This window comes from Pinus tabuliformis, chromosome 9, assembly GCF_031772625.1.
Source record: "Pinus tabuliformis cultivar Carrire ecotype Pingquan chromosome 9, CPIR1, whole genome shotgun sequence".
Lineage (NCBI taxonomy): Eukaryota > Viridiplantae > Streptophyta > Pinopsida > Pinales > Pinaceae > Pinus > Pinus tabuliformis.
This window is the reverse complement of record NC_142307.1, coordinates 132,671,673-132,683,811: the sequence shown is the minus strand read 5'-3', so window position 1 is coordinate 132,683,811 and position 12,139 is coordinate 132,671,673. Positions and strand designations below refer to the sequence as shown.

Here is a 12,139-nt window from a genome sequence, read left to right as displayed (position 1 = left end):
AACATTATTAGGCTTCATGCGATCCCACCAAAGTTATGCACGTAAGCCATAAGTGCCCAACTTATGGTCACAAGTTGTTAGATAGTCGTACCTAAGATATCATTCTACGGGCTAAGTAACATGACACAGCCTCCTATGCCCCCCCCTTCCCCGTGTTACGTACTTCATGTGTTGGATATAACACATGGGCAACACATGTCCAACACAAGATTGACTCATGTCCTATTCGTAGGACACAAGTTTCACTAGTGTCAGGCACGAACCCTACTGGTATCCCAAATTTTGGACACATGTCCAGTGAAAAAAGGCATTTTAAAATCGATTTATTGTCTCATTCTCACACAATTCAATCACAAGTTTGGAGCTCTCAAAGGTTTTGGAGTGCAGTTAAGGGCAATTAAGAAATGTTAGAAGGGATTCCAAGTGTTGGGAAGTGGACTTGTCTAGCCCCTACTAATGCTATGCAATTAATGGTAATGTTAAATTCTTAAAGTAGAAGGATGAAAATAAAAGATACTTCATCATTTTACTTAAATTTTTAACATTACCATTAATTGACTCAGGATGTTTGAGAGTGGTTCCAACCTCATCGGATTTCATATGAAGAAAGTAGAATTTTAGATCCCACTCAAAATCCAACAGATTTAACAGTTTTTAGAATTTCAAGATTAGGGGGATTATAACATTTCCATTGGAGTTTGTCACGCATGAGGGTATGGAACCAGAATTTAATTAATACCAAGCCCTCCATGTACCTCAATGTTGGTGGCATTGATTGTTGAACTCCTCTATCATGAATGAGGGTATGGAAGCGGAATTTAATTAAGACCAAGCCCTCCATGTACCTCAATGTTGGTGGCATTGAATGTTGAACTCCTCTATCATGAACCTGGTAAAAATGTATACATCACTCAAATAGAATCTTGATTCAACATGTTAAGATTTTTCTATCTTATTTTAATGCTTAGAGGGTGATATTGATGATGAGGATCCCAATATAGGCAATGATTTTGATGATACGCAGTACTAGTTATTTGTTGTAGCATGATTTTTTTTTGGACTCTACTAACCATTTAGGGCGTCTTTGTTGATGTATTTTTGGTTCAGATATGGATTGCACTCAATGCTATTTTGGTTAATGCATTAGTTGTATATTGAATTTGTATCATCATCATGTAAATGTTTTATATATTTCATATTTTGTGTAATTCACTAATTTGTTATAGATTTTAATATATAATATATAACATGCCCTCTGTGTCATGTTCTAGGAGGTCATCGTGTCACGTGTCGAATACTTGTATTTTTGTGTCCTCGTGTCATGTGACTTAGTCTACAGGGTTAGGTACATGTGGCAAACTTGAACACTTTAATTATGGCTACATTATACACTTAGTAGATCCATACAACATTGATTTCCATGTAGCATGATGGTCTGTAGATGAGGATGTGGTAGTAGAGTAGACTGGAGAGCACACCACTACTTTTGTAGGTTTCCAGTGAGGGCACATGCATGCATGTGCTAACCATAGTTAGGAAGGGATAATGTTATCCTCTGATTTTTTGTGGCTTTACTATCTTTTGAAGGTGTGGATGACTTGAGAATAGAGGCACATTCATTCATGTATGTTGAGCACTCTAATTCAAGACACCAATTAATCAGTAGATCTCTAGGAGTATGTCAGCTTACATGACTAAGAACATCTCCAATTGATATGTTGTTGTGCATGCATCCAAATTCATTGTACCTACTCTTCTTCTAAGTCCATAAAGGAGAGGGTAGGAATATAGGTTTAATTAATTCAATTCAACAATGAACAATGAATTAGTTTCTTGTTCTTCTTGTCACAAATTTTAGTTCAAAACTAATGAAAAAGTGGTAAAATGTTTTGATAATCCATCTACCGAGTTTTTGTTATATATTTTTTCCAGTATGTGTTTATAGATTCTAATGTTAGCTTTAAAGGTTACTCGAAAAGAGTTTACACCATATTTGGGGGTGATTCCTGAGATTTGGGCTACATGGTGTATGATTAGCCACCAGATGCTCTATGATGGATTCACGCATTGGAGAGGCTTGCTTAGTGTTTTCTTGTTCTCAGTTGGATGCTTGCATGGCATTCTTCCTCAGGTCATTGGAGATCTTCAAACAATGTGATGACATTCTACATGCTAGCCACATGGATGAAGTTGCTTGGAGAATGCCCTATGTTTCGAGGAGAGCGTTTGGCATTCAACAAGAGGGCATTGAACCCTAGACAACATGGAGTAGCTTGGATGCTTGCACCAAAGCATGTAGTTGACTTGGGGATGCCTGGATTATGAAAATATTAATTCAAGGAGAGTGGACCTAATGGTATATGTGGCTTATAATGAGTGTTGAAGCCCTTAAAGGCTTGGAGGAGTGTTGGACACACCTCACAAAGAACCCTTGCATGAGAGGTTGCTTATGTACAAGTTACAACATCATCATGAACCCTGACATGTGTACCATTAGAGTATAGAGCTCCACATATGTGAGACTACATGTGGCTTTGTAGGTTTCTTATAAGGGTTTAGGCCCACATATGTATTGTTGGCCTCCCTTACCTTTGATATCTATAGAGGAAGGAGAATCATTTTAACATTTTCATTTTTGTTCATTATCTTATGTTAGAGATATGATTAAGAGGAGTGCATTAGTCTTTCTTTCTTGTGTGCCTCTCTTGGATGTGCTAGGGTTTCTTAGAGCTTTTGGAGCATCTTGAATACCAGGGCTAGGTTTTCATCAATTGGAGACTTGGAGATAAGGGTTTTAAGATGAAACCCTAGGTTGTGGTTGTTGAAGAGAAAAAAAGACATCTTGTCTTGGAGGACATTCTAGTGTGATGCTTGTTGGAGCTCCCTTGTGTTAGCTATGATTTTCTTGGTTTTCCCTAGATAGGGTTTTAGAAAGCTAAAAGATTGTCCTAGCCTTGGGATAAGGGTATGGTATGTAAATGAAAGTCATATTTATACATATATATATGAACTTCGAAGTTTTCAGCATTCCTAAAATTGTCTCTATTGCAAATTTGGTTTTCAGCCATCTATTTTTTCATGATTCTGTGATTTATAGCACTTGTATTTATTGCTGATTTGATATAAGTTAAGGGCGAAATTATAAAGTGACTTGATAATAATATTGAATTGCTGCTGAATTTATAGCTGTCAAAAAGTGAATTTCAGATCTCTTTTATGCATGATAAGATTTCCCTAGAGGATTGAGACTTGTTGGCACACCTTGGTATCTTTTTCCTAGATTGCCGTGATAATTGGGGTTGTTAGGAGATGAAATATTGTCTACTGTTGCTGCTGTTATATTTAAAATTCATAACAACCCTAAGGCTGAAAATTCACAGGGCTAAGATATGGGAAACCCAAGGTTACTTGGGAGCAGGAGCGAAAATAGGGAGCGGGAGCGAAAACAGGAGCAGGAGCGACATTTTCAAAAGCTCCCAGTTTGGGAGCGAATCACAGAGCGTTTTTTATATATATATATATATATATAGATATATATATATATTATGTTTTTACATTTGATGCATATATGTCAACAAAAACATGTAGAATGATGAATTAGATATAAAAAACATAGATTGAACCATATAACAACAATCATCTAGAAGTTATAATCTTCATCAACCACGTCCACAAGTTAGTAACACAGTAACATACAACATATTGAGTCTCATGATTCATCAATCTTAAAGTTTCAAGCTTTCAAAATTCAATATATAACATTTATCATCATTGATCACGAAAGTTGGACTTGTAAGCTAAGTGTAACCATTACAACAAATAAAATCTAACATGAAATGAAATGAAACAACTTTCAACTTTCATGAAGCATCATATTCATAATTCATTACTAATGAGTTATAATTGCCAACTTCAAACTTAAATTGTCATATATTGTTTAAAAAAATATCATAATAAATATGAAAGAGTCAATAGTTATAAAAACTACTAGAAACTAGAAAAGACAAGTAAATCTATTATCTATTGCTTATGCTTGGGCCTCTTGCCACCACAAGAAATATCTAATTTTTTTAGTCTTGTTGGAAAATCAAGATCTTTGTCATTAATATCACCCTCCAAGCATTAATATCCAGAGGTATCTTTGTCATTACCTCTGGATCTGTATAGGGATCTTTGTCATTAATATCACCCTCTAAGCATTAACATGAGATAGCAAAAGCATAGCATGTCAAGTCAAGATTTTGTTTGAGTGATGCGCACATTTTTAGGAGGGTCATGATAGAGGAGTTCGACAACCAATGTCACTAACATCAAGTTACATAGAGATATTGGTGCTCTTGATTAAATACGAATTCCATACCCTAATACATGACAAAATTCAATGGAAACATTGCAATCCCCCAATCCTAAAATCCTGAAAAACTGATAAGCTTGTTGGATTTTGAATGAAATCTAAAATTCTCCTTTCTCCATATGAAATCCAATGAGGTTGGAACCACTCTGAAACATCCCGAGTCATTTCATGGTAATGTTAAAAACTTAAGGAAAAGGATGAAAATGAAGATTAACGAGAATGCCACTTTTACTTTAAGAATTTAACATTACCATGAATCGCATATCAATACTAGGGCGATAGGCTTGATCATTAGGTTGCCGCACTCAAAACTTATTTGTTTCTTTGAAAAAAAATTGCATTTGGAATATTATTGCAAAAAAAATACCATGAATCACATATCAATACTAAGGCCATAGGCTTGATCATTAGGTTACCCCTCTCAAAACTTATTTGTTTCTTTGAAAAAAAATTGCATTTGGAATATTATTACAAAAAAAAGTTTGCAAAAAAGACTAAACGCTCCCGAAAAGGCATGGAGCGTTTTTTTTTAGGGAGTGCGCTCCAAAGCTGCTGCTGCCTGGAGCTGGAGCGAGGGGGTGGGGGCGCTCCCTCGCAACCTTGGGGAAACCTTTAGAAAAGAGGTAAAGTTTTCTGAGTTGCATTAATTGCCCTAAGAAAATTATGACATCTAGCATGATTAGAGTTACAGTTTTGAGTGGCTTTCCATTTTCATCTATCTAGTTTTTTAGGAATTCCTTTAGTGCAGAAGTTGTTCACCATGGTCTACAAAATATAATAGTTCTTAGTGGGTGGCCCTAGTGATCTGGCACTTAGGATTAGGGCTAGGTCAAATCTAGTATAAACATGTATAAATAAAGGAGTATCACATTCCATTGTAATCATCTTGTGTTTTGTATCATTCATATGTATAATACACTGCCAATTCGGGTAACAACTATACCCACTTAAATTTTGTGTATTAGATTTTCTTAAACACATTGTGTGGAGTCTTATTCTATTTCCCACGTTGAACTTCTAATAGTAAGAAATAAAAGAGCATGTTATCATGAGAAGTAACCCCAACAAGTTTTGAACCTGGTACACCATCATTGCAAGAACTCCAACTTACTATTGGACCACAATCCATTCCAGTAATATTCCCAATACCTAATCTAACAATCTACTAAGCTTTTGGCAACAACCTTCATAATAGTGAACTTGAAATTTTATTTTAGTATTCAACTTCTGATAAATTGAAAATTTGAAATGCAATCTGCCCATAGTGCATAGAACAGAGGGTGATAGAATGTATTGTTAAAGCACTCCTTGTGTGAAGGTCACTAGTTCATAACCCATAGGTCTAGCTAACAAAAACAACTTAAAATGCAATCTTCTTGTACTTGAGCAATAAAATTGTCACTTCAACTCTAGCTCACGAAGGTGTAGGGCTGACATAAGTTGCCCAATAAAGGGCAACATTGAAGTTTGCCAAGTATATATCAAACTATTGATGACATAATGATCCTACCTCATGATCCCCCCTCTAGACACAAAATGTAAACGCCAAAAAGAAATTGTCCCCGCAAAAAGCAATTTGATTATAATGAAGTAACCAAGGTTTGAGAATTTTATACTCATTGTGCCGAAAGCAGTGATATCCAACCACTAATAATTCTAGCTCAAGGTTGAAAGCCTCCAGAGATTAGTTGAACTAGAGTTACATGTGAAATGGTAAGATGTTATTAAGCAGACTAGCTCATAGATGTCATGACTCATTAAACAAACTAGACAAATTTTCATACTTTATATTTCTCAGGAGTCTTTTTGCATCTTTCAAGTTTTACATGTAGAATTCATCTGTCTAAGAAGGCAAAAGACATCAATAACTTCTGCATACCATAGAGTTACAGCTAACAAATATCAAGTTTCCAATCCAACCAATCACGGAGTGTTGATAGGGAAAGATTGCAACAATAGTAAAATGTTCAAATTGACCTTGATAATTGTTAAGTTTTGCGATTAAGAATAGTCCTTGCTAGGGTGACATTATACCGAAGTTAATGCATCAGATCCCTTCAAAACCTTGCAGTTAAGTGTGCTTGGGTTATAGAACTACTAGGATGGGTGACCTCGTAAGAAGTCTTAGTGTTGCACCTTCCTCTTTTAAACCCAGTAGGCAAGCTCAAGTTGTTGAGTGCTTTGGGATTTAGCAAGAGGTCTTGGGTTTAATCCCTCAGGCTGGATGCCTTTGTTGTTTACTCGATGTCCCATTAGATCAAGCACCATAATCAACACTAACAAGTTTACACTGGGCACCATCCGTGAAATACAAGGAAGTGCCTGAGGATTTCCTTGCAAGGTTTTCCTTGGGAAAAAAAGAATATTCCTTGACAAAATAGAATGATCAATAAATTCAATAAGATACAATTTAAAAATTCAGATATTATAACACACTAGGCATTGAACAGTCTTATCACTAACAAGAAACTAAGACCGCTGTAGTCATACTATACATTGAAAACATAAAAAGATTATTTCTTCTCAAACCAATCACAACAAAACAAGAGTTTAAGAATAAATTGCATTCCTGCCTCACAGAAGTTCATAATTTGATTATAGTAATGAACATAGTTGCACTATACATGAAAAAAATAAAGGTTATTTGGATGATTCTTTGACTCTTTTCAATGACCAGTGAAATGAGAAACGCGCCTCTTCAAAGAAAAGGATAAATAAATACCATGATAGAAGTTCACCAACTGAAATGATGACAAAATGATTTCATCTAATTTGACATTCCCGTACTCAATGGTCTTGAATGTTGCCGCAACACATGTTTGTTGAAATCTCTATGTAGGGAAAAGAAAAATGGAATCACTCAACTCAAAATCATTCCAACCAAACTAGAAATTGGCACCACAAAGCATAGTTTTCAATGCAAACAAGTTCAAATAACGGAAGGAGGAACCATTATCTTACAAGATTTATTTGCTTGAGAGCCCCACCACATTGAACACAAATAAAAATAATTCAGCCAAAAATAAGATAATTATACAATGTAATTAGATGAACCGCATTAAGCTTAAATTAACTTTATCAGACTTTACATAGTTCATGCATAGAACTTGCCACAGTTTCTTTTTCATGAAGCATACTAGCATGCAGAATACATTCTTATAAAGGCCAAGTTCATAAAACTCATTCAAACAAGTAGATAAAATACAGAAAACTCACCTGTAATCACTGCACTGTGCCGTCCTCCACATGCAATTGCCTTTACACAATTACCAGGTACTTTGGTAGCTTGCCCTTCAGCTATTCTGCTTCCTTTTGAGCCTATTGGATGTAGCTCTTTCCAGTGAGAGGAAGTATCAATACAAGGCACAGGCTGAGGTGAGGAAACTGTTCTTATACGAGAACCCAAACCAAGTTGTCCCTCACCTCCATATCCCCAACCCCAAACTTGACCTGTATCTGCAACTTAATCAAAGCATCTATAATGAGAATTTTGATTATTTTTCAACTTCTTCCCAACATTGAGTATAAAATAGAACTCCTGTTGTTGTAGCTATCATCTGTTGAAAGGGAAAAGTTAAAATATCCATGAAATGAATAATCATAATATCACCCTTCCAAGATTGATTTGAGAGTGTAAAACAGGATATCTCTTTATTTATACCTGATAGCGCCAATGTATGCCTCCCACCAGCAGCCACTGTGACAACTTTTACTCCTGGCCGCAACGTAACAAGACACGGAGGTGCTGAGACAGTCTCATCTCCAGCAGAAGTCTCAGGCAAACTGGCTTGCTTAGCTGCAACTAACCTTCTACGCTTGGCCCCATCTTCACCACTTTGATCATAACTCATTAAGCCACTACTGCTAGAAATCCTCGGAACAGACTGGCTAAAATGTGGCTTGGTACCTGCTGAAGAATTCCCTCCCATTTTATCATTTTGCAAGAGACCAGATGCAGCAATTTTGTTCCTAGCACCTGATGATGCAGTACTATTCTTATTTTTCTGTAAAATTTCTGATGAAGTACTTGCACGAGAGTCAGGACACTCATATTGATCAGTAAAAGAAGACCTAATAAGTGACCCATCACCTTGGTCTTTCAGCAATTCAGCCTGACTGTCCAATGATTCTTTCTCCGAACTTGAAGTTCCAGTTGCCACCTGATCAGCAGTGACTTTACTGGTTGGAACACACTCTTTCCAACCCCATGTGTAGACTTCTCCTCTATCTATCATTAAGAAAACAAGCAAAGACCATAAACATTAAATATCATGTCAGCTCATTCTAATATGATCAGAACTACACACATCCAATATTGTAAATTCAAAATTATGTTACCCCATGAGCTAAAAATGGTACCTGTTACAGCAACACAATGCGCCCAACCAGCTGCTGCTTGTATGATAGCAGCATCTGTTTGTAATGGAAAAGGTTCAGGATTCTCCTGTTCAAAATATTGTGAACAAGAAATGATTAAAAATATAAAGACCACTTGTTTGGATTGAAAAGACTACTACAAGAAATAGGAGACAATTTCAGCCAGAAACTATGTCCATACCTCATGTTTCCCGGCAGTCACATAGCTTTGACCCAAATCATCTGTTGAACCCCAAGTATTAAGCTTTCCCAACTCTGAGAAAAGTATGTAAAAGGATGTCATATCTGATGGCACAGCATAGTATGATACTATGAAATGATTCTATAAAAATCCACAAGACAGCTACTTGAATTCAGTCGCAATGCTATATCTTCAGCATTATAACTAGGATGCATTTAACAGCAACTGTGATAAAGTCTATCCACCTGGTAACTTAAGAGTCTTCATTCACCCCTGGCATTATAGCATCAAGTGATGAACAACATTGACTCGAGAAAAAGAGGGAAATGACAGAGCTCTTGAACCTAAGACTTTCATATGGAAAATAACCATATAGTTCTTAGTTCTTGAACAGAATATAAGATTATTTTATTAATGTTTGAGAGATGACCCCAAAAATAGGTAAATAGCACTGAAAAGTACAACCAGTATGAATATAATGTGGGAGTGCAAGTGCACTGAAGAGTACAACCAGTATGAATATAATGTGGGAGTGCAAGTGCAAAATAAGAGAAAGTTAAAGTGAATCATAGGGAAGAAATTTGTAACCTTCAGCATATTACCTTGTATTACATATTAGAATCCTTGTGCATGTGAAGTAACATTTTCTTAGACACGTTTTTACATAAAGCACGTAGTCTTCTCATTTTATTAGACAGTATAAAAGACTGCAGATATGATCCTTGATTTCTGAGTTCTATTAAGATATTTCAGCATATGATCCAAGTGGTGTCTCACTATCTATCTTCTACAATAAACATTAGACTATAGGGCCTAGAAACATAGGACATATAAGTTAGATGTAATTATTATTATAAGGTGCATCACCTTTAGTCTACATGATCACCACGAGGTATATAAATGCCATGAACATTCATTCCTGTAAATCATATATATATATATATATATATATATATATATATGTGTGTGTGTGTTATGGGAATAATTTTTTATTATAAACGTAATGTTTCTAACATTTGTATCAAAACCAATCCTAAGCTGTTTCCATTGTGACAGATCTGTTGCAAATCACCAGGCTCGATTTTGTAGAGGCCGCTGTACATTACCTTACCATAGCACTGCAAATTAACCATCGTGTTCATACATCCATACAAATTTTGATGGACAATTTGCTTGAAGCCATACCACTTCACCAAATTAAGTTCAGAATCCATACAATCTCAAATCCGTACAGAAAATTAATCAGTTGTATTATAATATTTTCTCAAAGGGACGCTCGCCTATACAAACAAGAAAATGGTGATCAACAGATTTAAATGCCAAATTTGAAATAATTGGAAGAATAATTTAACCAGCACAAGATAGATATAAAATAGAACCAAAAGAATTCAAAGAAAAATTAGGCAAGAGTTGTTATAAAAACAGGTATTCTTACAAAGCTAGAGTCAGTTTAAGAAAAAGTTTGAACGAAGTAAGGAATATGTAACATTATTGAAACAGCCCATATTTTGGACTGATATAGACATTTGATATGTGTACATCTAGACCTATTTATGTGTTGTATAATATTATTTTCATTGATATATGTTCATGATAATGTTAGTTATGTGATTTGGTTAAACATGTAAATTATAAAGTTCAATTTTGGTACGTGACTACTAGTTCAAATTAATGTTGTGGATATATAACAAATATGAGGCATGGGGTAAATAAACATATGTTCCCTTCGTAGGAAATGTGTTACATATCTCCATGGTCATGAGTTATTGGTGAGCCACCCTACAGATTCATGAGCTATATAATAACCAAAAGACTATAGTGTTGAGGTAACCTAGATGTCATACACATCAATAAGATAGTGTAGAAATTTTACTACCTCTAGCCCCACCCAGTTTGAAGTTTTTGCAAGTGGTTTAATGCCCAAACCCAGCATGTACATCTGGCTGTTATAAGAAATTAAATGCATTCAACTTAAAACATTGAGGCTACTTCTAGCATCTAGACATTTCTAGCTGATATAAAAACATTAAATGAGCAAGCATTCAACACAACGAACACAAATATTTTTGGTCCAATGACCCTGGAAAAACCCACAAGGGGAAAACCAGTCTTCAAGGAGTATTTTATTTGCTTCTAGGAAAATTAATTACACAGCAAAAACACAGTACTTATCTCCCCTCTTTCAAGCTGATGTCACTGTTCAGCAATTCCTTGAAATTTGTGTCCCACAGCAAGCAGACAGCAGTAATTAATGAACTGTCCACTCACTGACACTGCCTCGATTTTCTCGCTGAAGACGGACAATAAATGCCTGAAAAATGTGCCTGTAGCTGCTGATGATTTCATCTGAAATTCATGTCAATCTCTGACACTTCAAAATCTGTGCTCTGAAATGCTGACTGTTGCATCGAAATTCATGCCCAGCAGCTCAGAAAATCGTGCCTGCTCCTCAATTTCTTTGCTGGGTGTTTGTGGGCCAATCACCTCGATTTTCTGGTCTGAAAATCAGACCCTCCTCGATTTTCTGCCCTGGAAAACAGTAGCAGCCTTTCCCATGAAAATTGGGCCACCAACTGCAGCAATTTTCAGCCTCCTAGAAATTCGGGCCCCTACTTTGCTGTAGCTTCCTCCTCCAAATCAATGGCTATGGAAACCTCTCCTCTCCTCCTTAACTTTCCTTCTCCTCTCCAAAAGCTTGAGTGAAGAATGAACGAAACAATCCCCTGCCTTTTCCCTTTTTGTCTTCTCTAAATGATGAGAACCCTAACCCTTGAGCTCTAATGGCTGGGATTAAATTTCAGCTCATTAGATCAAGGGTGGAGATCATTTCCTCTCTTGACCCCTTCTTACATGTATCCCCTTCAATTAATGAGACTCCTAATCACTTTTTAATGTTTTCATGTGCATTTTTTCTCTCATTAAGTCACTTTAATAATAAAATGTACCTTGTACTTTTGTCATAAAGTCACTTTATGACACAAGTGACATTAATATATTAAAGTACAAAGTACATAACCCATTTAAAGTAACTTTTCTTCATGACGTTAATATAACTCGTAATGTCACATGAAAAAAAGACATTAATGTGTTTTCCTAGGCCAAAAGGATAAATGCACTGTTTGGTCAATTTAGAGTGTCCTAAATTGCTATATTAATTGTCAATCCGGGAGTCGTAAACTGTTGAAGTGTGGCGCACTATGTGTGCAAGATAACCTATTTCTTACTTT

The 12,139-nt window shown here is 35.8% G+C and overlaps 1 protein-coding gene across 3 annotated transcripts in view; it reads right to left on the bottom strand.

The window, feature by feature from the left end:
- The window catches only part of LOC149147451 (Regulator of chromosome condensation (RCC1) family protein), a 92,270-nt gene that overhangs the window by 55,628 nt on the left and 24,503 nt on the right, over positions 1-12,139 (bottom strand). Inside the window, exons 2-6 of one of the 3 annotated variants that reach the window (XM_089445484.1) lie at positions 8,913-8,986; positions 8,714-8,798; positions 8,445-8,582; positions 8,016-8,330; positions 7,571-7,810 (exon numbers count right to left, since the gene is read on the bottom strand). In XM_089445484.1, coding sequence (XP_089301610.1) covers positions 7,571-7,810; positions 8,016-8,330; positions 8,445-8,582; positions 8,714-8,798; positions 8,913-8,986 — 852 coding nt within the window. The remainder of the gene's footprint in view (positions 1-7,570; positions 7,811-8,015; positions 8,331-8,444; positions 8,583-8,713; positions 8,799-8,912; positions 8,987-12,139) is intronic. The other 2 variants (XM_089445485.1, XM_089445486.1) reach the window with 2 other exon arrangements.